Raw genomic sequence first — 26873 nt, forward strand, 5'->3', positions numbered from 1 at the left:
ACTGAAGAATCCCAAGGCAACACTGACCTTTTCTTATATAGTTCTCCCCCACTAAAATATGCAGAGGCCACATCCCACCTTTTGCAAGTAAGCCAAAAACCATCCCAGATGACATGACTGACCCACATTTTTGCTGCTGAAATTGACTTTGATATAATGGAAAGTTGTACATTTATTATTTCCCATTTCCTTTTCTCTTTGTCCTTTCACAGAATCCAATTATGGCGGCAAGATTCCCATTGTGTGCTTTGCTCAAGGAGGTGGTAAAGAAACGCTCAAGGTGAGTGAGAAGCAGTCTCCTCCACTGCATGCCCTGGACACAGCCACTGCAACGTGTTACCACCATAGTGGGCAAGTAAAATACCTAAGCACAACAGCTTGAACTCTGCTCTTTGTTCTGGTCCCACACGCTTTCTTACTGACCTTTATTCTGTTAGGAAACTGGGCTTCGTGCAAGAAATATATTATGTTTCAGGCTACAAAGAGAAGCAGTTGGAGAACCTCAGTTATGAAGTGGGCCAATTCATTTCTACACCTTGGGCCTCATTGCCAAATGGAATTACCGTTACCGCTGGGTTACCACCTCAGAACTGGAGGTAAATCCTCCATATTCCCACGTGGTGTTATTCCCCATTTTGGAGTGCCATACAACTTCATTAGGGTTTGGCAGTATTACCACTGGTGGTAATGCTACATTTTGTGGTCCGGTAAACTGGCTGGAAATACCTCCAGCCACATGCAGGATGTTTTTTTCTACACTTTACCTCCAAACTCAGAATTTGGCGTTGTGGTAAACGTGGCAGTAATTCCATTACGACTGCTATTTTTACCACATTTTTACCACACTTCCGGACTCAGGATTACCCGCAAAGTCCTTTCCTCTAACCACGCCCCTTATGTTGATTTGTTCTATGTGGGAGTGAAGCTTATACTATGGTCGATGCACATGCTGCACTCTTTTGTGTGAGTGTCAGGGAAGGGCTCACGGCTGCTGCCACCCATGCAGTGTTTGTGTTATGAGGGAAGCTTGCTCTGCTGCTGTTTTTGCAGTACCTTTTCTGTGAGCTTGTGGGCAAAGCTTACACTTCTTAAATCCACGCCCTCACTATTCCTTGTGTGTTCCTTGTGTGTGCTGCTTCTTCCAGTGGTGTAATCCGCCTATACGCGTGTGTGTCTCAAGGCACAACAAGGCAATGTAGGTCGAGGGGAGAACGATGCTACTAGGCCTTGTACATTAGGATCGTGCAAGTGCAGGTATTTATAACGCGCTTAATAGCTGAGGTCGATTTTAAGCGCGGATCCGCGATTCGAACCAGTGTTGCTCAGCTGGTTTTCCGTCCAAGACCCGTGCGTTGCCGCTGAGCTATCCTTTTGTGTGAGGGGCTCTTGAGGTGAATCAGCCTGTGCTTCTCTACTTGTTATATGGGTAAAACTGCATCACTTTTTTATTCTGTGAGCCAGAATTTCTAGGCCCTCATTACAAGGCTGCCGGTAACCTGACAGTGTCGGTGCTTCAGCGAAATGTCTCCCGGTAGGGGCTTGAACTACTGGCAGATCAGGCCTTTTTTATCAGCACATTATTTCCGGACCAGCAAACTTGTAGTCTGTTGCTGTTTGTCTCTTCTTACAATGTTGTACGTTTTGGAAGAGGGACTTATGCGCTGCTCTTTTTTTGTGCTGCACGTGTTAGTGTGTGTGTGTGTGTGCGTCCGTGCTCACAAACGCACCCAAGTATGTGTGAGAGAGAAATAGAGAGAGAGAGCAAGAGAGATGGGTATTTGGCAAGCTTCTGAGCATGCAGCGACTTATTAGTGATTAATATAATTTTTGACAGTTGCAGCCTCGGCTATGTCTGTGCATTTTGTGTAAAATGTAAATTTCACACTACTGCCGTCTTTAGTGTTTAAATGTTGTGTGTTTATGGTTCTCTGTATGAGGTGTGCTTATGCTAGTAAGGCCGGTAGCGTCTATGGTCTGTCTGAGGTAAGTGTGCGCTGCTGCCATTGGGGCCGTTCTAGTTCTGCCAGTGTTACCAAAGCTTGCACTGCTGCTGCCTGTGCAGTACCTGTTCTGTGTGTGCTGAGGCTGGGGGATTATGCCATCTTCATTCAGGCTGCCCAGGCTTCACCTATTCTGTACACGAGGAATGCTAGCTAGCGTTGCTGCTACTTGTGTATTGCACGGTGTTGTGTGGGAAGGGGTCTTGCACTGATAGTTGTCATTCCCTAGCCATAGTTTGCTCCTCATTGTGACTATGGTAGAAATGGCAAAAATATTTTTGGTTGTCAATACTTCCTCATTTTGAAATACCACTTGGTTATGAGTTGGGATTACAATGAATAATTACCACATGCGTATAAAGTACTGCATGAGGTAAAACGCCTATATTCACATGCTTAACCTATATGTATCAGGGCAATCGAAAGCAGAAGATATAATTCACTGATCGATCCATTGACACAATCATAATATGGGCCAAATCAGACATCTGCTCCCCCCAGCATAAAGGCGCGCTGATATCCTTTCATTCTATGTGATTATAACGAAAACGAATACGAAAATAGAGACTTGCCTGTTCAGAGTCCATCTGAATTCCTCCACATTCTCAAACTGTGTAACTCTCTTCCCTTCAGTCCTATCTGGAACCTTCTGTGTTAGTCTTGTTGCATATCCCTGTTTCTTACAATAGCGCTTTTTATCTAGTTTATTTTTATTTTCCACGCTATCATCTAACATATCGACCTGCTCTAGTTGCACTCCCAAGTCTCCTATCTGGCAGAGAAGCATGTTGTTATATTCCCCAACATGTTAGTTCTTTCTTAAACTCTACTCAGTAAGCTTCCCACATAAGGGTACTTTTTATGAGCCCCACACTGCCCCAGGTGATATTGAATTGAAATCACATTTCAGAAACTGACCCGTGAACTCATCTAATGCTTTCAGAAGAAAGGGATCTTTCAACAATGTTTTATCCATTGTCCACCTTCTAATTTCAACAATATTTGGGAATACAGACAACCAGAGAATGCTCAGATAAGATGCTTGATGAATGCTGAGTACCAAAACTCAAATGCCGCAATGATCTATTAAATAAAGGATAGCTGATACTCGAGTACTGCTTGCACTTCGCAGAGTAGAAGGAGTATGCTCTGTCTTCAGTGGTAAACAACCTCCCACCATGAGAAAGATGATAGCTGTCCATTAGAAGTCTTAGTACATGTCTGCTACATGTCTTTGGGCCCTGCTTTGATTTACCTGATTTTTCCTTATGTGGGTTTAGTGGGATATTAACATTCCCAGCACATATCAGGGAATTAGGAAGCTTCAAGATCTTTTCATTAAATCATTTAGACTTACAGGGTCCTCTGTGTTGGGGGTCATACAAGTTGTACATAGTGAACAGATAGCTCGCCCCACCCCCATCTTTGTGCCAACAATTACCCATGTGCCTTTGTTAGAATTAACTCTATTTTCCTGGATCATGTTTGATTTCCTTGCATGGATCGACTTGTGATTTTACCTGACTGAACTTTAGCTTCTCATATTCACTGAATGATATTTCAGGCATTTTACTCATTCATTATTGCCTTATTCGTTCTTTCATTTCGTATATTTCACCCTGTCGAGATATATAAATAACAAATGTAAAAGTAACAAAGGTGGTGATAAGCCTAGTTGTCCAGTCCCAAATGACTGGTCTCTGTGTTGTTGAAATTCTGTATATCCCTGGCTCAACCTGTTCCTCTCAATATCTCCAATTACCACCTGATTCGCTCGAAAAGATCCCACTCCTGTTGTATATTGTTGTTACACATCAGGCATCTGAATCAAGAACTACGCCAAGACCAAGAATTTATGATCCGCACTTTATTGTGGCACTGTATACAATTTATGACTACCCCAAAATGTATAACAGGGTCTCCACAACAGAAGTGACAAGAACAGGATGGTCTTTTCCCAATGTCTCTTTCTCTCTTGCTCTCTCTCTCTCTCTCTTTCTCTCTCTTTCTCTCTCTCTCTCTCTCTTTCTCTCTTTCTCTCTTTCTCCTTCTCTCTTTCTCTCTCTCTCTTTCTCACTCTCTTTCTCTCTCTCTATCTCTCTCTCTTTTTCTCTCTCTATTTCTCTCTCTATCTCTCGCTATCTCAGCCTTTCTCTTCTCGCCTCTCTTGCAAAGGTTCCTGTCCAGGCAGTTCCCAAGAATACCTTGTTCGATTGTTCCTGAGGGATTACGTTCCCTGATGTTGCACACTCAAGGGTGACCTCAACCCTTGTTTTCTGCTCAACAGTGCTTATATGTGGGCTTTCTGGGGTCCCTTACCAATGACTAACCCAATCTCTGATGCTCTGTTCTACTGTGCAGTAGCACCTGGAGCGTTCCAAGTGCTGGACGGGATTACCACAATAACTGATTTCAGGCCCAAATAACAGGACAGACTCAAAGAATATGGCAAAGTACTACTTTATTGTCAACTTAATAAAGTAGGGAAACCTGGCAAGCATATCAAATCACAGCTCACACACTCTCAGAGCATTTCTGTTACAGAAAAGACTTTATACCTCGATGTACATCGGCTATGACATCATCTTATGTGGAAAACAGTAAAACCTATTGGGCGGAGGTATTGGTTAATGGAACATATATTACTATGGCTTATTTAGGTGTTAGTAACATCATTGGCTGCCCCTAATCAAGTAGGCATGCCTTGAACTACCCCTAACTGCATAGAATGCAGATATTAGTAGAATAATAACAGCAGATTGGCTTCTGCAACAATCTATATAGTCCATCATCACATCAGCCATCCTGATTGGTTGACACTCTCCTCCAAACTTGGACATTCGGCTCATTAGCAGCACATAAGCAAAATTAAACCCAGGTGTGGGGAACAACATTAGACAACTGCCCACTTGACTAATAAACCTACCATCTCTCATCAGTTAGGCCCTAAGCCAAGGATACTTCTTTGTAGTTGACCTTGCTGACTGTTCTCTTCCAGAGAACGCTAAAGGGAGTGAAGGTACATTGCTATCTTCGTCTGGAGCCTTCATGAATAGGCCTTGTTTTCTGGTTTTACACTACGTGTGAGGAGACCATGATTCTGTCCTTCTATCATTCTATTTAGTGCTATTTGATTCAATTATATTGGGTGCTATTACTTTCTTTGTCCTCTGGAGACTTGGTTGCTCCATTTTGCATATGCTGTCTGCATCTTTGATTGTCCAATACTTGGCACTCGCAAATGTTCACTCCTTTGCTTAATCAAAGAGAAATATGTCCTACGTACATGGGTTATCTTCTTTAACTCCTTTCGTGCCTTGCAGTTACTTCTTGTTGCAGCTTCCTTGACTCTGAGCCAAACAAATATCCTTTGTTCTTGCACAATTCTGTATTCCAGTGCATTTCAGCTTGGTATCCTTGGTTGTTCTCCTTGAAGCTTCTAGCTTACTATTATACAAAACCAACATTCATTTTCTCAACATGGCTGCTTCACCCACGTTATATTTCCTACATTTAGCAAGATTCTATATGTCTCATCTACCTTGCGTTTCTGTCTATATACATCTACAGCATTTCTTCTTACTTATCTTCTCAACATATATGATTTCTTCATATTTGCATATTCGTTTACTTTGTTACTTCAGTTACATATTCATTAAGTACGCGTGTATCGTTTCAGTGCGCCTTCATCTCTTCTCTTCATGGTGTCACTTAACACCTGTCAGACTTTACTTAGAGCTCTTCTGTGTCCAATGGTTTCTGCAGACTTCCTTCTACCACATCCGTACGAGGGTACATATGATACATTTGTCTGAGCGCATACCGTCTTTCATATCTTTGATGCGGTATTGGGATAATACCAGTTGTCATTCAGAGTGCTTTCTTGCTGTTCTTCCAATATGACAGAGATGAGGGGGTGGGCTCCATGAGTGACGTGTACATCTGCTTCTCTACACTGCTCCCCAGGGCTCCTGGAGGATTCATCCCTGTTCCTTGCTGAGAGTTGGTAGCTCTTCCCTGACCCCTCTTTGAGTGACCACTAAGCTGTCTGGAACCTTCCATCACCAACCAGGCCTGCCTATGGTCCTAACCCGGCCTCTGTAACCTTCGTCTGCTAGCTGCCAGTTGTCTAGTTTCTTCCTAGACCTTCTAACAACTGAGCATCTCTTCCTCCTCTCCCAAAATATCCTCAATATAATATTCTTCATCCTCCCTGATATTCTTTACTGCAAAACACTTTGTCAACCTCTTGTATATCTCCAAGCTCACCCTATGTGGTCCAGGATGCTGCCGCGGAAATCGTGGACCCCATAGGAAGGGGATCTCAGGAAAAGAAACATGTGATTGTATTGGTGTACCTGTTTGCTAGATGGTTGGAGGTGAAGGTAGAGAAGGAGACAGTGGCGAAAGGGGTGGTGAAATGCCCTGAAGAGGTCTTTGCTTGGGATGGTATTCCATGCAGCATATTAACTGACAATTTACTTCAATTTGTGTGTGAGGAAGTAAGGAGTTACTGTGAGGAGCAAGGGATTAAGCACAAATCAATAGCTCTATATCATCGCCAGACCAATGGTGTTGTGGAGAGAGTTAATAGGTGTCTCATGGAAGGGGTGCGTGTGGCGGAAGGCTTTGTTGTCAGTTGAAAGGAGGCAATCAGTGAAAGAGTCAAGGGTCTATGGTTGGCACCGCATGCAGTGATGACAGCAATACCATTTCAGCTAATGAGGGGGAGAAAGGGACATATGCTGGTGTGCCCCCTATATTTAGGAGATCTTGGTGGGAAAGGGTCGGCGAGATTGCAATAGAGGAGAATGTAGCACACAGTAGGAAGTGCGTCAAGGACAGGCACGATAGTGTCAAATGTGTACAAATTGTGAATGCTGCAGAAGGGCATACGGTTAGAGTGAAGAGGGTGTGATTGGGAGCAAAGGAGATGTCAAGTACGGACCTCCCGAGAGAATCAAGTAAATGTTGAGTGGATCAGTAGCGTTAGAGTATGGGTAAGTGTGGATTTTTTGGAGAATAGTAAATGTGTGAACCTCCCTGCTAATAATGTGGAGGGAGAGAAATTGTAGTGTTAGCATGTGTAGAGTCTCCTGATAGGAAAGGAGATGTGTTGTGTTTGATGAGTGATATTGTGAGGTTCCTGTTCCATGGGAACATAAGAATCTTTTATTAGAGCATGGTAGGAGGGGTCCATCAAAGTGAGACAGTGGATGCAGTGAGGTTTGGATTACCTGTAGCAGAGGCTCATACCCTGAACTTAATAAAGGCCAAGAAAACTACTCATGAGTCTTGGTAGTCATTCAGTCATAATACAAAGTATGTGTGACTGACTGAGTGTGTGGGTGTCTGGGTGTGCATGTGTGTGCAGGAAATGTGATTTGTGCATGAGTTTGGAAGGGCAGGCAAGTTATGTACAATGACAGTTCGGGGCTGTATTATGGAGTGACATTATCAAAGTGAATTACTGTGGCAACATTGTCATACAATGTGGGCACAGCATCATGAAGGAGCTAAACAGTGGCAATACTGGTATCTATTGTGAGCACAGCTTTGTGAAACTGATTCCCTGTGGAAATGCTGGTTCATACTGGAGCTAAGCTATCAAAGTGATTTACAGGACAATAGTGGTGTTTTATAGGTACAGAATCATAAAGGTAATTTACATTGCTAACGTTGGCATATATTAGTGCAACTTCATAAAAGCGATGCACAGTGGCAATATTGTAATTTATTGTTGACTCTACTTCAACCTGATTTACTGTACACATGGTGGGGTATATTGTGGACAGAGAAGCGTCATAAAAGAGATGTACTGTGGCAATGCTGGCATATATTAGGCCATTTTCATGAAGGTGATTTAAAGTGGGAGTGCTGACATATATTGTGAGCACAGCTTCATGAAAGTGATTTATAGTAGCAATGCTGGCATTTATTGTGGGCCCAGCATCATAAACGTGATTTACAATGACAATACTGGCATAAATTGTGGATATAGACAACATGAAAATGTAAAATTATCTTGTGTACTGTTGGTGACCTATCGTCTACATGATCATTTTCGCTGTTACTCCACTGAACCAAATGTAAATTGTATGGCTTTTTGCCTAGCTTTCTCAAGAATTACACTGTAAAATTCACAATTTCACCCTATTTAAAAATATTCTCGTGTGGAGAATCACCCCCAAATCACGCAATGTAATTTGGAGCTCCCTTGTTATTCTCAGTTGCTCGCATTAATTTGGGGAAGACATTATGCCACTCTATTGAAAATATTTATGAGCTACTACCGACATTTCATTGTTTACAGTGCTGGTGCCAATCGGGTGTCACTTACCCCCTGCTACTAGAGGTCCTACCAAGGAGCGTTCATCAGACTTGACAAAGTCTAATATTGATCTCAGATTCAAAGCTCATCATGCTGTCCTCAACCCCTTGTTTTGTGGTCACTGCACACCGCCAGCTCTTCTATACCTTTATTTGCTGATCTTCCAAAAATGATGTTTTGTGTTTTGCATTGCTCACACCATGTTGAGCCCCACCCTTCTCCAATCCACACAATCCCATAACTTCTCTGATTTACGCCCCCTCAAGGCTGCAAAGAGATACATTGAACACAATGGAAATTATCGTCAGGTCTCTGAATTCAATATCATAGTTATGATCTTGAGTAGGAGACACAGGCCCTCATTACGACCCTGGCGGAATTCGCGGTGCTAAATGCACCGCGGAGCACGGCGGTAAGCTGCCGATAGCGCCATGGGGGTTGGCGGATTTTCCAGCCCATGCCGACCTTGGCGGAGCGGTAAATCCCCAATCCCCATTTTGCCCTTCCCCATTCCCATTCTTGCCCCATAGGGTATAATGGGAGTGGGGAAGGCGTTAATTACGCCACCGTAAAGTACGGTGGCGTAATTAACAACGAGGTCCCTTAGCGCCATGGATTTCTCCGCCCGGTAAAACCAGGCGGAGAAAGGCTCCATGGCGCTACGGGAACTCGTAGTAGGGCGGACGGGTCCGCCACGATTACCGCTGGCGGTAACCCACTCCGCCAGGGTCGTAATGAGGGCCACAGTCTACTTCAGCAGCAAAGGCAGTAACAAAGCTTGGTCTAAATTAAACACGGAGGATGTTCATGCCTTCTCATGGCTCACATCTCGTTTTCTCTGCATTCGCACCCAGACTACTCCATCTTGCCGCTGGGTGTTATGATATTGACTGCAGCATATTTCCAGCAACATCCTTTATGGTCTGCAATAGCTAGTCCTCCATCTTTGTCCTGGCGCCTCTCCCCTCAGAGTGGAAGTGACCACACTTTGACTCCTTTAATCCACCAGTTGGACGCTCAAGGCAATGCTCCATACACTAGGCACTGCAATAGCACCCATGAAAAAACAAACCATCGCATCCATCATCGTGCCAGAAAGCCGTGAGACCATGATGGGGAGGCAAAGCTCTTTATATCGGCAGATTCTTCCTGGGCACCTCTTTGGGAGGACATGAAGCTGGACACAAGATGCCATATGGTGAGGGAAAATTAAAGAATGCCGAACAAAATTGGGATACAGCACGCAGGACAAGTATTGCTCTTAATTCCAGCCTCATGCCATTGACCGCCAAACTCTGACATCAGACAGGACAGCGGCAGCTTCTAGGCCACCATCTTCTCCCTTTGTCATTGCCACCTACTACATATATATTCTATTTGAATGGGAAGGCTGCAATGCTGCCACACAAGCTAGAACTGCTCTATATGTTTTAAAGAAGATTGATTTGCTGCTTCCTATCCTTTACCTGTTCTATGTGTTAGGAAAACTTGCACTCCTGTGTCTCTGTTTCATTCATCATTCTGTATGTGAGGAACTCTAACACCACTCCGGCATGTGATACACTGATTCTCTGTGAAAGGGATGCTTGCACTCCTGTGTCTCTGTTGCATTCATTCATTGTGTGAGGAACTCTTACACCACTCTGGCATGTGATGCACTGGTTCTCTGTACAAGCGAAGCTTGCACTTCTGTGTATCTGTTTCATTCATTCTGTATGTGAGGAACTCAGTAAGTTGGGTTCCTGGCCAAGCATGACACTGACACCAGTGTAGGAACAGGAAACATCTTTACTAAGTTCCAGCTCCAGGTAAAGGAATACGTTTGGACCACATCAGGTAAGTTACTAGGACAGACATCCTCCGGCATCCTCTCTCAGTCAACCCATCTTCCCAAACTGCACATTCACAGATCCATTCAGAACATATCATTCTCACACAAAACATTCCATGTCAGTCATTCACAGCATTCCATGCATGCAGGGTAGGGTGCAGGGAAAGACAAGACAGAACAGAACTCTTACACCACTCCTGCATGTGATGCACTGATTTTCTGTGTGATAGTAGCTTGCACTGCTGTTATTGACCCTGTTCAGAATGATGGTCTGCATGCTAAGGAAGCATGCACTGCAACTGCCTAGACAGATAATAAAAGAAGCATACAGTCATGCAGGAGATCTTGCACCTGTTCAAATGAAAGCAGAAACCTCTGTTGCCCAGCTGTGCTCGTTCTGTGTGCGTGTGTGGGAAGATAACAATGTTGCTCACTCTGTTATACTTGTTTCTTTTGTGATGGAAGTGTGCACTGCTGCCACTTGTGCTGCAGCCGTTCTCTGCATATGAGTGGAGCATACTCTGGTTTTGCTGATGCTACACCTATTCAGTGAATATTAGAACATTGCTCTGCTGCTGAATATGTGGTGTCAATTTCTGCGTGCACTAGGCAAGGTTTCACTTCTACTGACCATGAGAGCAACTTGTATGGCTATTTTCTGTGCTGTGCCTGGTGTGTGTATGTGTGTGTGTTTGTGTATGTAGGGAGGCTGGTTTCCACTGCTGCTGATTGTCCTGTGCCTGACCTGCACGTCTGATAAGCTTACTCTGCTGCTGACTGTGCTGTGGCTGCCCTGTGTGGGAGGAAAGCTTGCACTGCTGCTGACTGTGTAGGGTGTGCGAGAAAAGTGGGTGATTGCAATTCGTAATCCCCTTTCCTTCTCTCCCCAGGCCATCAACATTGCCATCAAAAGTAAAATCCCCTGCGTGGTGGTGGAAGGCTCTGGACAGACAGCTGATGTCATCGCCAGCCTGGTTGAGATGGAAGGGGTGATCCTTGGATCCTCCACCATCAAGGAGAAGTTGGTGCGCTATTTGCCCCGAACAGTGTCCCGGCTATCCGAGGAGGAAACTGAGACCTGGATCCGATGGGTATGAATTTACTCGTATCCCACCCAACACAGAAGCTTCTACAGAGCACACCCACGCCAATCTGCTTTATTGTAAGACATGAATACACCACTGCATTATGTTCACTCATTCCAGCAGAAAGTGTATGCACTTGTGGGGATTGTATAATGTGCACACAGGACGGCATATATGTTAGGGTAACCAGTCATCCCGGTTTTTGGTGGACTGTTCCAATTTTTCACAACATGTCCCACTGTCGCGTCAGTTTTTTGCAAAACACACACATGTCATGGTTTTAAGAAAGATCTTTTAAGCTATTTCTTTGTCAGACCGCTTGTCCGATGAAGTTGTGTGCAGATCCAGCCACAGCTGCTGGGAAAGTCTAAGCAATGAAGGAGGGAGAGGCTGTGCATCAAACCTCAGCATCATCTCATCCCTCCCAGAATGTCGATAGATAAAGGAAAGTTATACATACATTCAAGATGATGCATTGTGCAGTAGTGAACTGTATGATAGAGGAAGGCATGAAGAGCAAATACAATGAAGAACGGGGTCAAGGCGAGGAAGGCATTCAGGAGCGAGATGTACACCCAATGCCCCGGAAGTGACCCATTCAGAATGTATCATTAGTGTTGGTGCTCTTCAGTACTCTACTCAAGAGGCATAACAGTGTTAGAAGTGTACCAAAGATTGTGATGGAACTGTGACCCCGGCGGGGGACAGAGTAGGCAGGAAGCGAGCAACGTGTAACACATTTTCCCAGGGTTGCATGCATGCTGGTTGACAGCCAATTGAGTTGAAACTGATTTCAGTTTAGCTGTAACTGCCGTTACGTGGTAAGGTGGCGAAGTGTGCTTTAATTTCGCGGAGAACAGTTCCAGAATGCTGAAAATGGTGGCAAAAAGTAGTGGAACTGTTAACAGTAAAAAATAAAAGTAGTGCAACGCCGCTTAGGACCATTCCCGATCACTTCAGCCACTGGGCATAAACCATTCAACATGCTGCCGAAATAGTTTGAAGGACCCCAACATGACCTCGGAAAAGCTAAAAATATGCCGAATCAGACTGAAATAAAAAACCTATGTACATTCATCTTTCTCTGGGGTTAGCTATTCTGGTCTCAAGCATATTGTTGGGGTTTACCTTTGATGTCCCATGTCTCTTGTATGTACTTGGCAAAATTGCCCAGCTTTTGGCTTGCAAAGCCCGGTCTCCCTATCATGTGGGCTCTTGGCACGGGGAGGAAAGACGGTCAGAAATACAGTGTCACCTGCATCTGACATAAATCAGTGGCATGAAAGGTGGGGTATCAAGGGTCTGATGATGCAGCTGGATTGCAGTTGGGTGAATGTTGCCTATCGGGAGCCGCACTGCAGAGCCTGTGCACCAGTGCAAGTGAAATTTCACAGGGTACTCGCCCTAGGGCAAACATTCTCCTTCTGAAAAAAACATATGATTTCAATGTATTTGTGCACCAGGGCAAAGTGTGCCTAGAGGTAAGACCATTCCATATAAGCGCTATGGAAAACTTTACCCCAATGTAAAAGCACATTGAAAGGATAGCGTGTTGCACTGGGACAAACTTTGCCTTCATGGATACAATTACATTATGTTATGTGCACTCATTCCAGTTGCGTCTGAAGACCATAGACAGGATGTTTGGTGGCAATATATATTTGACTAAAGTTTTACAATAGGCAAACGCCATTGGTGAGAGAATATGAATAAAGATTGGTATCTTTAAAGGCATATCGGCAGCAAAGTATATGGTGGAAATGTATATTTTTCTCTAGTTGCAATGAAAGAGCTGCTAACAGCAAAATCATTGGCAATGCCACCAGTTTGGGCTTTTGTGTCGGCATGGGAAAGGTACTTGCCAGGCACAGCTGTAGTGGTATTAACTGACCATTGGTGGAATCAGGTGAAAATGGTTTGAATACCTGGCCATCTAATAGCAGTGCATGGCAAATGCCTAATACTTATACACAAGCCAAACCTGTTGGCTTTACCAATGCTTGTTTTTAACAGGAATTAAACGAAATTGAATTCACACAGTGCTTATAAATCGAGTATCTGAAGGCAAACCTGGTTAAGACATTTGTATTGCACAAGTAGTGGGTTTACAACTCCAATTAACCCATTAACTCTCTGAAGACTGATTTGAAAACACACTGGCAGGCCCTTTGAGTGCAAAGTTTAATGATAAGGCTTGATTAAAGCAAGCTTAAAGAGTTCCTAGGAAGAGGCGTTTTGCGCAGGGAGGGTGCGGAACTGGGTGGGAATGGCCAGTGGGATTAGCATGACCAAGGGCTGACAATGGGTGGGCAAATAACCAAACGAATACCTACAAGCTGTGTGTCCGTCCTCATATGACATTCTCCCTATCTGTACTCTAATACAATAGTTTTGGCTTATAGGTGTTGCAAGTGACATCTTCTAGTCCAAACGAGGCTGTTAGATGGCATATCTACTAATAAAACCCCCCATTTATTTTTAACTGCGCCTGCTATAACAACAGTCAACAACAGCAAGACTTCCGCAATATCCCTTTGTTCGATGTTATCTGGGTTGCTATTAAGGCATACTGACGTGGACGAGCTTCCCCTGTTTCTGTTACAGGAGAGAACCGAGTTCAAGCTCCATTTGCTGGTCCAAAGGACTTCCTTGAAACAAGGACCCACACATCAGTGAATCGGTGAATCCGGCACATCGGAACGTTCGGTTAATCATCTGATAACATCTTAATCATCACTGTGTCTTACTCAATTCCTAGAATACCCCGATGTTGGTGCTGGGAGACATTGAATGCCATTTGGCCAGTTCAAAAGACTTGAAAACACTGTTGCTCTAGGCACTGCACTTCCTGCGGTCACTCACTTCTTCTCTTTGACTGACTCATTGTACATGCCATGAAGCCACCGTTGCGTCTTGGGGTGCAATAAAAAACTATACTGACTAAATATTGCAAAATGTTAAATTGTTCCTGCTCAGGTGCAAGCCAGTTCAGATCAATGCAACATGTTTAACCATTCTTACTCCATGGAAAGACTGTATCTAGCAATGCATCATGGTGAACCATTCTTATTCTATATAAAGCCTGTTCAGCATTCACAGAGCTCCACATCATGTTCCCTTATTCCCGTTCAGCATTTATAGAGCACCAGGTCATGTTCCCTTATTCATGTTCAGCATACACAGAGCTCTGCATCATGTTCACTTATTCCTGTTCAGCATGCACTGAGCTCCGCACCATGTTTCCTCATGCCTGTTTGGCATTCACAGAACTTCACATCATGTTCCTTTATTCCTGTTCAGCATTTATAGAACACCAGGTCATGTTCCCTTTTTCCTGTTCAGCATTCACAGAGCTTTGCATCATGTTTCCTCATGCCTGTTCAGCAATCACAGAGCTCCAAGTCATGTTCCCTGATTCCCGTTCAGCATTTATAGAGCACCAGGTCATGTTCCCTTATTCATGTTCAGCATTCACAGAGCTTTGCATCATGTTTCCTCATGCCTGTTCAGCAATCACAGAGCTCCACGTCATGTTCCCTGATTCCCGTTCAGCATTTATAGAACACCAGGTCATGTTCCCTTTTTCCTGTTCAGCATTCACAGAGCTTTGCATCATGTTTCCTCATGCCTGTTCAGCAATCACAGAGCTCCACGTCATGTTCCCTGATTCCCGTTCAGCATTTATAGAACACCAGGTCATGTTCCCTTTTTCCTGTTCAGCATTCACAGAGCTCCGCATCATGTTTCCTCATGCCTGTTCAGCATTCACAGAGCACCCGGTCACGTTCCCTTGTTCCTGTTCAGCATGCACAGAGCTTTGCATCATGTTTCCTCATGCCTGTTCAGCAATCACAGAGCTCCAAGTCATGTTCCCTGATTCCCGTTCAGCATTTATAGAACACCAGGTCATGTTCCCTTTTTCCTGTTCAGCATTCACAGAGCTCCGCATCATGTTTCCTCATGCCTGTTCAGCAATCACAGAGCACCCGGTCACGTTCCCTTGTTCCTGTTCAGCATGCACAGAGCTCTGCATCATGTTTCCTTATGCCTGTTCAGCATATACAGAGCTCCACATCATGTTCCCTTATTCCTGTTCAGCATTTCTAGAGCACCAGGTCATGTTCCCTTCCCTTAATCCTGTTTAACATATACAGAGCTCCCCATCGTATCCCCTTATTCCGGTTCACGATTCATCATGTTCCCTTACGCCTGTTCAGCATATACAGAGCTCCACATCATGTTCCCTTATTCCTGTTCAGCATTTCTAGAGCACCAGGTCATGTTCCCTTCCCTTAATCCTGTTTAACATATACAGAGCTCCCCATCGTATCCCCTTATTCCGGTTCACGATTCATCATGTTCCCTTACGCCTGTTCAGCATATACAGAGCTCCACATCATGTTCCCTTATTCCTGTTCGGCATATACAGGGGTCCCCACCACGTTCCCTTAATCCTGTTTAACATATACAGAGCTCCCCATCGTATCCCCTTATTCCGGTTCACGATTCATCACGTTCCCTTAATCCTGTTTAACATATACAGAGCTCCCCATCGTATCCCCTTATTCCGGTTCACGATTCATCATGTTCCCTTACGCCTGTTCAGCATATACAGAGCTCCACATCATGTTCCCTTATTCCTGTTCAGAATGTACACAGCACTGGGCCAGGGTCGCTCATTTCTGCTCAGCATTTGTAGATCCCTGCAGCAGGTACACTTATTTGTGTTTCACCTAATGTTCATACACAGCACTGCACAACACTCCATCATGGTGCTTTATTCCTGTTGTGTCTGAAGCCTGTACAGAGCACTTTCTCACAGGCACCAATTGCTGCTCAGAATAAATACTACAAGGGACCCTGCATTAAACTCACTGATGTGTGCTCAGTGTAAAGTCTATGCAGAGCTCTGTGTCATGCCCACTCATGCTTTTCCAGGATAAGACCTGTAGAAAGCAGTGTCCAATTCCTTCATTCTTGATCAACAAAGAACAAGTGCAGAGAACTGCATCGGGTCCTCTATTCACGAGTCTGCAGAACACAGTCTCATGTTCACTCATTCTTGCACCATTAAAAACCTCCATAGAGAATTGCATCATCGGCCCTAGTTTCCCGCCAGTGTAAAGATGGTGCATAACTGTGTGCCATGTTCACTTTTTAGGGCCCACAATTTGCAGCATTTTCCATCCTCATTTTCATTCACCCCTGTCAAGCTTCCTATTCTATACAGACCACGTCATCATTATCACTTGTTCATGTTCATCCTAAAGCCTATGTATAGCCGTGAGTGCTCAGCAGCCACAACCTGCCAGCACCCCAGGAGCATCGAGCCCTTTGCTTGTGGTCTAAACAGTTCCCAACAGTGATTGATTGTCTTTGGATCATCTCCAGTTTCTTTATTCTTCTGGAGATGAGAGTTGTGGTTCTTACATAAGACCATCACCGTTGGACTCTGACCTCTTGAGCTAGATACAGTACTCAATGTGTGGAATCTAGAACTGCACACTGTATTCCAGATAGGCCTATTGTCACGACTGCGCCACTTGAGCACCAATTGGCACCCATTGTGGAATACTTTGGACTCATTCATTGCCATAATCCTCCACAGACAATGCCTATTCATATTTCTGTCTTTATTTTCTGTTTGCAAGACTTTGGTTATTCCTTATTTAATTGCACAAACTACATATCCCATAATGCACCTTGTGGTAGTTCTCATTCCCTGGCTATTCCTATGCAGCAGTCTTAGAACCACAATCCCAAGATGCCTAAGATATCAATGCTGCTTTCACTTTCCCAAGAACAGAGATACAGGAGGCACATTACCTTCAGGTGTGCTGCTCCAGGCGCTGCTAATGAGCCTGCTTCATTACAGGGCAGGTCAGTATTTAGGCAGCTGCCTGCAGGAGCGCAGCGCTCTTGCATTGAGTTCACTCCCATCCCTTTGTGCCTTGATCCTTGGAGTTCTGCTGTGTCCTGTTGCTTCCAGTACCTGCTACTGCCACCTGCCTTCTGCCCTGCACCTCTGTGCTTCCAGCACTGCAGCCCTGCTCCCCTGCTTGCAGTTGTCTGCTCCCTGTCTGCAGCCCCTTGCTCTCTACCACCTATTATCTTGTTCCTTGCCAGCAGTTCCTTGTTCTATGCCCATAGTTTGTGTTACCTGGCTTTAGCATGCAGTCCTGAGTTTCCTTGGTATCTGTCTGCAGTCCTGCCCTTGTTATTCCAGTCCCGATATACAGTTCTTTGAATTCCTTGTTACCAGTCTGCAGTTTAGTCCTGGTTTTCCAGTCCAGGGTTTCCCAGCAGGCAATCCCTGCCCCTTTCCTTTATCGCATTTCAGTATTGTACCTTGCGCCATACTGCTAAGTGTGCTGGTTCCTGCTTCAGGAGGCAGTCATTATTCAGTTTCTGTGAGTACTGTTTCCTTGTTTGTGCCTTAGTGTGAGACACAGTCACCCCACTCCTGCTGCTCCTTGCTATGAGCATTCAGAGTGGAACCCTGTAACAGCAACCAGCTCAGAAGGCTAGAGTTTCACCAGACCCCGTGGAAAACCTTCTCCATTCTGTGTACACCCAAGTGGAAACTTTATGTGTATCTGTTCACTGCTTTTGTTGCCTGTCTGTAGTTATTGCCTATCATTTTTTGTCTGCAGGACTCCTTACACACCTGTCTCTTGTGCACTTTTCTCCCCTCGGCTTTGTGGGCACGTCTCTGCCCGCAAGCCCCTGACAGCTATAGACCAGGAACCAACACACTGGATGTGGCTTTCTGAGCTATACTGAAGGTGTAGCATTCCGAATTAGGCACAGTATTCCAGATGGCCCTATAGAAATTCATTACATACTATGGATGGGACCTGCTGACCTAGATTTGTCACCCAGTATTGGGCACAGTATTCCAGATGGGCATACAGAACTGGGCACAGTACTCTGGCGGTGGCCTCCCAGGTTAGACACAATACTCAAGGTGTGTCATTTAGAACTGAGCAGAGTATTCCAGATGGGTCTAGAGAACTCAATTTCATATTCTGAATGTGGCTTTCTGGGCTGGAAACAAAGTGTGGCATCCAGAACTGGGCACAGTATTCCAGAGGGTCTACAGAACTGGAATCAATAGTCTTGGTGGGGCCCATGAGCTGCAAACAATACTCTGGGTGTAGCATTCAGAACTGGGCACAGTTTTCCAGGTGGGCCTACATAATTATACACAATACTTAATATCTATTCTCCAGAAAAAACAGAACAATGCACTCTGATATCGAACCCTAGGCCTCCTCTCACCTAGGCTGTGCTGGCTCCTGCACGACTGCACCCTACCTTATTGACACACATCTTAGTTGCAATTAAACTTTTTTGCAGTTTCCAAGAACTCTCTTTCAAGTGTCCTAAAATGTATAAGCAATGCTGTACTCGACCTACATCCGCCAAGAGGGATACATTCCGCTCCGAGGCTGGAAAAACTGAGATCACAAGAATGGGACTATTGCTCTCAGCGATTACTTAGTGGCCATTTCAGCAGATGGACAGAGTGTCTCATTGATTCTGTGGTCGAGTGTCGCTTTTTCCACTTGGTTCTGCTGCCCGTCTGGCACCAGATGCAGATTTGTGCTATGAGGTCAGCTAATGACCACCAGGGCATATTCTTCTGTTCAAATATTCGCGATTGATTTACAGCAACAACATGTTTGTGCGAAAAAAGGTTATGGATCACTGCCATCCCGGAATATGCTCAGTTGTGGGCCGTCTAATCATCGGCTTTTCAGCCTACAGTATGCGACAGACCTACACAACTCATTTTTCCCGAAGTGGAATTCATTTTAGCACTCAGAATAAACACAGCTCTACAGAACTGCTCACTCCCAGCAATGGCTCAGGTGACTGACATAAGGATAAAAAACCTTAAATGGGCTCAAGCAAGTGGCATAGGTATACAGAGCCTTTCATCCTTCGGACTGCACGAGTTGAGGGTATTGTCACAGGGACCAGTGTTGGTAGGTCTGGAAAAGATCTGGGGTACAATAATGTTGGACTGTCGGGACACGGGGCTAGCCAGCCTTTTGGTTGTAGCCCCCGAGCAAGGGTGACCAGACGTCCTGGTTTTGCCGGGACTGTCCGAGTATTTGGTGCTCTGTCTCCCTTTCTCAAGATTATGTTCCCGTTGGAAACTGCAGTAGTCCCGGTTTTTGGTAGTTGGTCTTCACAGCTGGCAGGCAGGAATGAACAATCTCGCACAGAAGAAATGCTGCATTTTTAAGAAAGTGTTAGTTTGTGATACATTCATTTTAATATGTGTTTCTTTGAACAGTAACACGCAACACTTAAATCCCCTTCTCCTCCAAACTCTACTGAAGTGTAGGGCCTTGACAGACACTTTCAAGAGTTAGTCCTACTTTTATGTTAGTTGCCCTGTCCCGGGTTTTTACTTTTTAAATCTGGTCACCCTACCCTTAGCTTCTATCCAGTTCTACAGCCAAAAGACACGGGCTATAGCCCGGTCGCCCCGCAGCAACGCCTCTAGTCACAGGCATGTTGATCCTTTCGACTCTGTAATTGTATGACTTTAGCAGATGAACACAGCGGGCCTGATTACAAGTTTGGCGGTATTCCCTCTGGACATAATGCCCAAATGGTAATACTGTGACCGCTTGCAGTAAGCATGCAGTAACTTGAAGCGTCTGCATGATCCTGAGGAATGTAGACCCTTCGTTTATTTTCCATTCTGGAGTTCCAGAGGACACCACAGAGATTCCATTTTAACACTGGTAGTTATTACAGCATGTGGTAATGCTTTTGTGTGGAGGTGATTACCTCCACACAAAAGCAGGCAGAAGAGCTATGGTTCCCCTCCAAAACTCCGAATTGGGCAGAGCGGTTAAACCTTTGGCATCCTAAAATACCGTTTGCTTGGGCACTACTGCCAGACTTATAATCCGACTCTTTCATCTCCCTGAGGGCAAGCACCGAGGGGGCTAGCACAGGGAGAGTGAACAACTCCTCGGCTGGGTGAGCACAGGCGACGGGTAAAAGGGCACAGAACCGTTCACCTCTAGGGCAGGTTGAGCACAGGGGCTTGGTATGTAGGCACACTGCTCTGCCATTGGGGACTATCTATAGTAAGTGGGCTTCCCAACACTAAGCAACAAGGTCTTTACATGCATCCATCAGCGTTGACCTAATGTATTTCAAAGTGAAAATGCTATGGCAGTCAGTCAGTCAAAAGTACTTTATTTCGGCACCGGCCATAAAAGAAAAACAACATTTAAAAACATACATACTTTAACAAGCCCAGCACATGTGCCATTTGAAAAGATTTTAAACAAGGAATATCAATTCAAAGCAGATATGGAACATCGTAAATGCTCTGTCAATCAGAGAGGTTGGGCTTAACGTTTATTCCTCTCCAAACCCTCAGCAGGTCATTTGACACAACCAGTGGCGTTGCTATGGGGGGGGGGCTTAGGGGGCTAAAGCCCCTGATATTTTGGTTATAGCCCCGGATAGAATCTCAGGAGCTACAGCCAAAAGACTAGCTAGCCCCCAGTCCCAACAGTTCTGACATCAGCTTAGCCCCGGGTCTTTTCCAGACCTAGCAACTCCCCTGGACACAACCAATACCACACACTCCTGCAGAAGATTTCGCCGCTCTCTGACGTTCTGATACTATAGTACTTTAGGCAGTGCTTTACATTTCTTGTGCTGATTCTGGACTGGCACGGCCAAACGAAGAGAAAATGCTGGACAGATTGAAAGACACCTTCACAAAAGGGACAAGAGACTGTCTGGGTTCTAAACCACTAGCTCCTCAAGGGTGATGGAGGGAGCACGCTCAGTACCAGATTCATGTAGAGGGAGCCCGCAAATGGCGATTGTATATACATCAGACAGCTCTCACACGTGCTTTGTTTGCCATATAAAACCTGCAGGTAGTGAGATGAACCTCATTGTTGAAGGCCCAATCTCCGTAAGTGTCTTTAATAATGATGTTGCAGTTTCCCAAAGTTGATCTTGGATCAGACCAGAAGCATTCTACGTTCAAAAGTAACAATGTTAACCCAATGGGAACAAACCATGGAAGGCTGCTTCCCTATCGCAATTCATCAAGTCCATGAGGGCCTCTCGATAGCTCCCCAACTCTTGGTTGGACCACAGCTTCACCCAATACATCAGGGGGTTCAGGGCAATCAAACTGCTCATGGGCGTCAAACCTAGCGACAGGTGGACAAGCAAATTGGGTGCACTTTTCGGGAGCATGAGCAACTTGAAAATGCTACATCTCTTTTGCAGTGCAAACCACAATTCCGCCAACACAATGTACATCCTCTAGGATGATGTTGCCGCTGGAACTCACTAGGCTTGCTGCCACTTTGCATGCCATAGCGCGCATAACCCCCAAATTCAACAGCAGTACCCGTCTCTTCTACTGGCTCTCTAGGATCTTGCGTGCCATTAATGCTCACGCCCATTGCCAATCACACAGCTTAGTGTTTCCTCAGCAACGGAACTCAGAGCTAATGATATTGTTAAGCACGCAGCGTGACACCAGGCCCTGGAAGACAAAGATGGACGGTAGCGCTGTTCCTGATCTACTGGTGAACACTTTGTAATAAAGGTTCTAAGACCCATAACAGGCCCTATAGAACGCATCCCAAGAAACGTTAAAGGAAAATCAAAATCCTTCCCCTTCTGTAAATTGGAAGGAGTTAGGGCCTCATTACGACCCAGGCGGAGGACCATGGTGCTATTAGCACCATGGTCCATGCCGGGAACTTACCGACTCCTCCATGGAGAAAGGGGGAATTACCACCCAATTACAAGGATGGCGGGGCGGTTATTCCCCCTTCCTCCATGGCCCTTCCCCATTCCCATTTTTGCCCCATAGGGCATAATGGGAATGGGGAAGGCGGTAATTATGGTACTGCAAATTGTGCTACCGTAATTAGCACCAAGGTCCCTTTGCGGGTCCATTCCTTAACGGCTGGTAAAACCAGCCGTTAAGGTGGGAACCCGCAAAGGGACCTCGTAATCAGGCGCTAAGGAATTACCGGTACGGGTACCCTTACCGGTACCGGTAATCCCTTAGCGTCAGGGTCGTAATGAGGCCCCAAAATGCAGTTTTAGACATAAAAGCATGCAGACTCTATAGGATAAGATTGATTTCCCTACCAGGCTGGTCAGATCAGGGATAGACAGCCTTTCCTCTGGTGCCTCTTGCGTGCGGGGATTGTTAAAGGGAGCCACCGCCTGCCAGTGGCGTCACTGAGGGCACCCACATGGGCACAGCAAGTCTTCCCCCAATACAGCTCCCGGCCTGTCCACTGATGCTGTTTTTCTTTTGACAGGTGAAAGAAATCATGGAACACCTGCATCTACTGACGGTGATTAAAATTGACGAGGCTGGAGATGAGATTGTGAGCACCGCCATTTCTTTTGCGTTATACAAAGGTACGTTTGGGGATCAGTAAAGACACTAAAAGGCGTGTGTTATGCGAGCAGGAACTCACTGCAGAGCGCACAGTCTCTGAGTGTCATTTCTCAGTATTAATCCCTGCCAGAGCCTGCATCTGTCTCTGCTTATGAGTAGTAATATTCCCCAGAATATGCATTCTTACATTTGAATAATTAGAGGACCTCCAGTCAATAGTTTGAGTGCTGATAGCAAATGAATTATGCGCCGCCTGAACTACAATGCACAGCAGAGTGTGCAATGCATATAAATACAAGAGCTTACTTTTTATATGGCACCTGCTATCATGCAGATTAATAGATGGGCTGTAAATAACTATTATTATTAAGCACATGGATGGCATTTATTTTGTCAACTTAGAATTCGGGATATGAAGATTTCATCGCAGGTTGTTCCATCGAGGGAGAATTCGATGAAATGAAACCGATGAAATCACATGGAACCTAGAATTCTGAGTCAGCGAGTATGGTGAATGTTGATGACATCTCACGAGGCATTGCAGTCACCCACTGACCTGTCCTAGTGGCTAACGTGCACTTTACATGTAATGGTGTATGCTGTGAAGATTTATCGACTACCATGTATGTGTGAAATGCAAGAGATGGATAATACCGCATGTATGTCCCTAGCAGCCCAAAAATACACGTATGGATGTAACACCCTCTCCTGTTGTTGCCTATCGGAGAACAAGCCTCAGCCCTGAACAATTCTTAAGAAGAGCACGGATTATATACAATAAGAACAAGCAATGTTAAAGACAAACAGATCTGGATGTGTAACTGTAGAGGGTAAGATTATCTTGTAAAGTCCACATAGAGGACAAAAATGGCTTACTGGCCACATTTGCAAAGCCAGGCCTATTGGCTTTGCCAATGCGTATTACTGTATATTTTCCATTGAAGAGATTCCCCATTGCTTCCACGTCATAAGGTCTGGCAGACTGCAAGAGCTCACTGTTTCAAAGGCGAAATCTGTGTTTTCAATTCTCTGACCAAGGATCACATGCACGATCCTATGTTTACTATTTAAACTGCTGTGTAGCTGGGAGCACTTAACTTGGGGAGCATTAGTGGAAAAAGTTTTATTAGAGTAAATTAAAGGGAATCATCATAAAACAGTGTGTCATGTCGCTATAAAAAAACACTGTCAAATATTAAAACCAAATCCATACAAATATTCCCTAACCGCACAAACGCCCTGCATGAAGCACAACTAAACATCCATACTATATGTGGTGGAACAAAATACAAAATTAGCATATCATGAACAGTGTCTACACCTGTCCGGTAGGTGTTATACACCTGATTTAATACCGCTATTTCAGGACCGAGTAGCGGAAATACATTTCTCAGGTAGCATGATTTTACAGAATAAAATCCATCAAACTTCAAAGTCCAGTGGCCAGCTCGAGTTTCGGCTTCATGGGTACTACAACTTTAATCACCCACGCCTTCTTCAGGGCATAAAAAAGAAACACAACAGTCACAGAGAGGGAATACGCAACATATCAGCTGCTGTTGGATGATTCAATGATCCATGGCGACCTCAGACATGGCATGAAAGCATAAACATTGAAGACAGATTCCCATGTCCTCCATAGTTACCTGATATAGGAAAAGTCCCTGGTGTCCCAAACAAATCACATTCCCGGTCAGCAAATGTATGCCTCTAAACCAGTTTACGCCGCTTCGTATCGGTATATTTTGGCACGCTGCCTAACGGAACTCGTCCAGACTAGGCATGAAAAGAAAATGTCTCCCTGACCAGCAGCCATCATGCAATGCTGCAAAAAGCAGCAAGCACTCATTTGTGTATCGGTGAACTCCTGTTGTTCGATTAGACCCTGCTGTTTTCACACATAATAGATTAGAAAGGGGAGAGTCTCGGATGGATGAACAGTGCTGTGAGAATAAATGTTCTCACCCTAACTTTACCATGTGTGGTGCATGTGTATATAGTAAGGGTGTACCGAACGTCTGCTTCAAGCAAGTGTTCGGCTGAATTCCAGCTGTCTCCAGGTGAATACTGTCTTGCTATTCGGCTACAGCCGCATACTTTATTTAATGCAATGTAATGGATGGGTTGGGAGTTTGTGGAGCTGGCACCACAGAAAGCTTGGTTTCACTCCCATGTGAAAGAAACTACTTCAGGTAACACTTTTCCAAGTATTGCTCCAGTGCTTTTTAAAGAAATAAATGGAGCCAAAAAGATAGGGACACTGTGTCACATTTAGAGATTTACACTCACAGAAGCGGCGCAGCAAAATCAGAGGGCACAAGCATATTGGACTAAGGTCTCTGGGCTGAAGGCAGATGATTAAAATCATGTCATCCATGTCAAGGATGTTCATTAACAGATCAGAGGTCAGCCTGCCAGTCTGCCCTGCCCTGGACCCGAAACTTTGTAACTAGAAGCATCTCTATTTATTTATTAATATTAATAATAGTAATAATAGTAAAAATAATATTCCTTTGAACACATCACTCCATCCAGTAGGATGCAGCATACACGTTTACCCGCAAACCATTACACTGCAAAAATACTCTTTGCACAGTTCCATGAATCAGGGTTTGTGTTGGCAGTGCAAAGTCACTTTTCAGCAGTGCAAAGTCACTTTGAACCGTGCAAGAAATTCCATGAATCAGGCCCTTTGCATTTATTGGAGGGACTGTCAATGCACCAAGATGTTAATTCAGAGCAAGAAAAAAGTACCTAAACATTTCTGCTAGTAGTAGCAATTGTGCTTCTTGTCATGGGCAAAAAAGACAATGCAAGGCCAGAGCTCATTTAAAGAAATCAGCACTGTGTGTTATGCCAGGCACACTGAAAACCATGCCTCGCCTGGCTGGGTTCAACTCCTGACATGCACTATTGTTCCATGAGGGAAGGAGGGGAGGGAGATGGAGAAATCAGGTGGAGAAGGAAGGCTGGGAGCATACCTCTTTCCTACCGCCACTAAGACGATGAGTACATTTTTGGCTTTTGTTGACAAATATGCCTTAAAATGCACACATTTGAGGCATTTTTTAACATTTCCTTGGGTGGACCCCCAACCCCTTCTTAGAAGGGTTGAGTCCATTCATTGTGCTTGTTCGGTGAAATATGGGTCCTAACTGAAACATTTTTCTAGGGGCGCTTTTGATTCCCAGTCCAGTCCTTGGCGGGCGCCCCATAATAAAAACAGTAGGGAATTCAAGTGCAATCACCTCACATGTACCCTCGACTTGTGCGCTGAATGAGCAGGCAAAGCATGTATTTATTTATGTGTAATTTGGCATATAAATTTGAAATTCACTTTCCACCTAAGCGACATTGCACTTCGCAAGAGATTGCAATGTGTGTGTTTTGCAATGGCAGTTGCAATTTACACTATCCATTTTGTTTGTTTGCAACCCAACACTTTGCTTGTCTGAGTGGCACATGTTTTGCATATGCAACATCCTTCCATACATAGTGTTCCTATTCGTTAGTTTATGGCTTATCTGAATTAAATAATGATGAGATGTTGAATAAAATTAAGCCCAATAAAGGAAACACAGGAACAGATATTTAAGATCGTGCTTTCATTTTTTTAAAGTACCTTTTTCAAGTTTGGCACATGATTTCCTAAATAAAACATCTATTTGGCTCTTATTCGGCTTTGGCCGAATACTTGACAAACTATTCGGTATTTGGGTGAATACTAAATGCACTATTTGGTCCACCCCTCGTATATACCAATTTGTTCTGTTTTGGAAATGCATGCCCAGTACAATACAGTGATAAGAAATATTGCACGGGCAAGAGTCCCGCAGAGTACAGACTGCGACCTGCGAAAAGCTCTGTGCTCCCGCGTTTGAAAAATCGAACATTCACCTTACTTCATTTCCATTGGATTACTTGCTTCCAGGTTCGCCTACCATCAAGATCATCATACAACTCTACTTCTTGGACTCTCATCTACTTATAATAAGTTATAACAGCCAACATTTTAATGATTTTCTCATTTGTTCTCCAGACCCGCCCACTATCACGGGAGCTTCTATTTAACCTGCTCGGTATGCGCACTAACGCGTGTGCACCTGCAAGAGTACCGCAGAGTACAGACTGCAGCACCACAACTCTGCGATACTGTACTATGCAGGACGGATCTTGATTTTCCAAATCCTACAGCGATCTTTGT

The 26873-nt window shown here is 44.6% G+C and overlaps 1 protein-coding gene across 1 annotated transcript in view; it reads left to right on the forward strand.

Moving 5' to 3' along the window:
- The window catches only part of TRPM8 (transient receptor potential cation channel subfamily M member 8), a 282931-nt gene that overhangs the window by 39799 nt on the left and 216259 nt on the right, over positions 1 to 26873 (forward strand). The window contains exons 6-8 of the mRNA XM_069615995.1: positions 213 to 280; positions 11053 to 11253; positions 22587 to 22689. Of these exons, the coding sequence (XP_069472096.1) occupies positions 213 to 280; positions 11053 to 11253; positions 22587 to 22689 (372 nt within the window). The remainder of the gene's footprint in view (positions 1 to 212; positions 281 to 11052; positions 11254 to 22586; positions 22690 to 26873) is intronic.

The sequence above is a fragment of the Ambystoma mexicanum genome, chromosome 9 (genome assembly GCF_040938575.1).
Source record: "Ambystoma mexicanum isolate Mex_15411 chromosome 9, UKY_AmexF1_1, whole genome shotgun sequence".
Classification (NCBI taxonomy): domain Eukaryota; kingdom Metazoa; phylum Chordata; class Amphibia; order Caudata; family Ambystomatidae; genus Ambystoma; species Ambystoma mexicanum.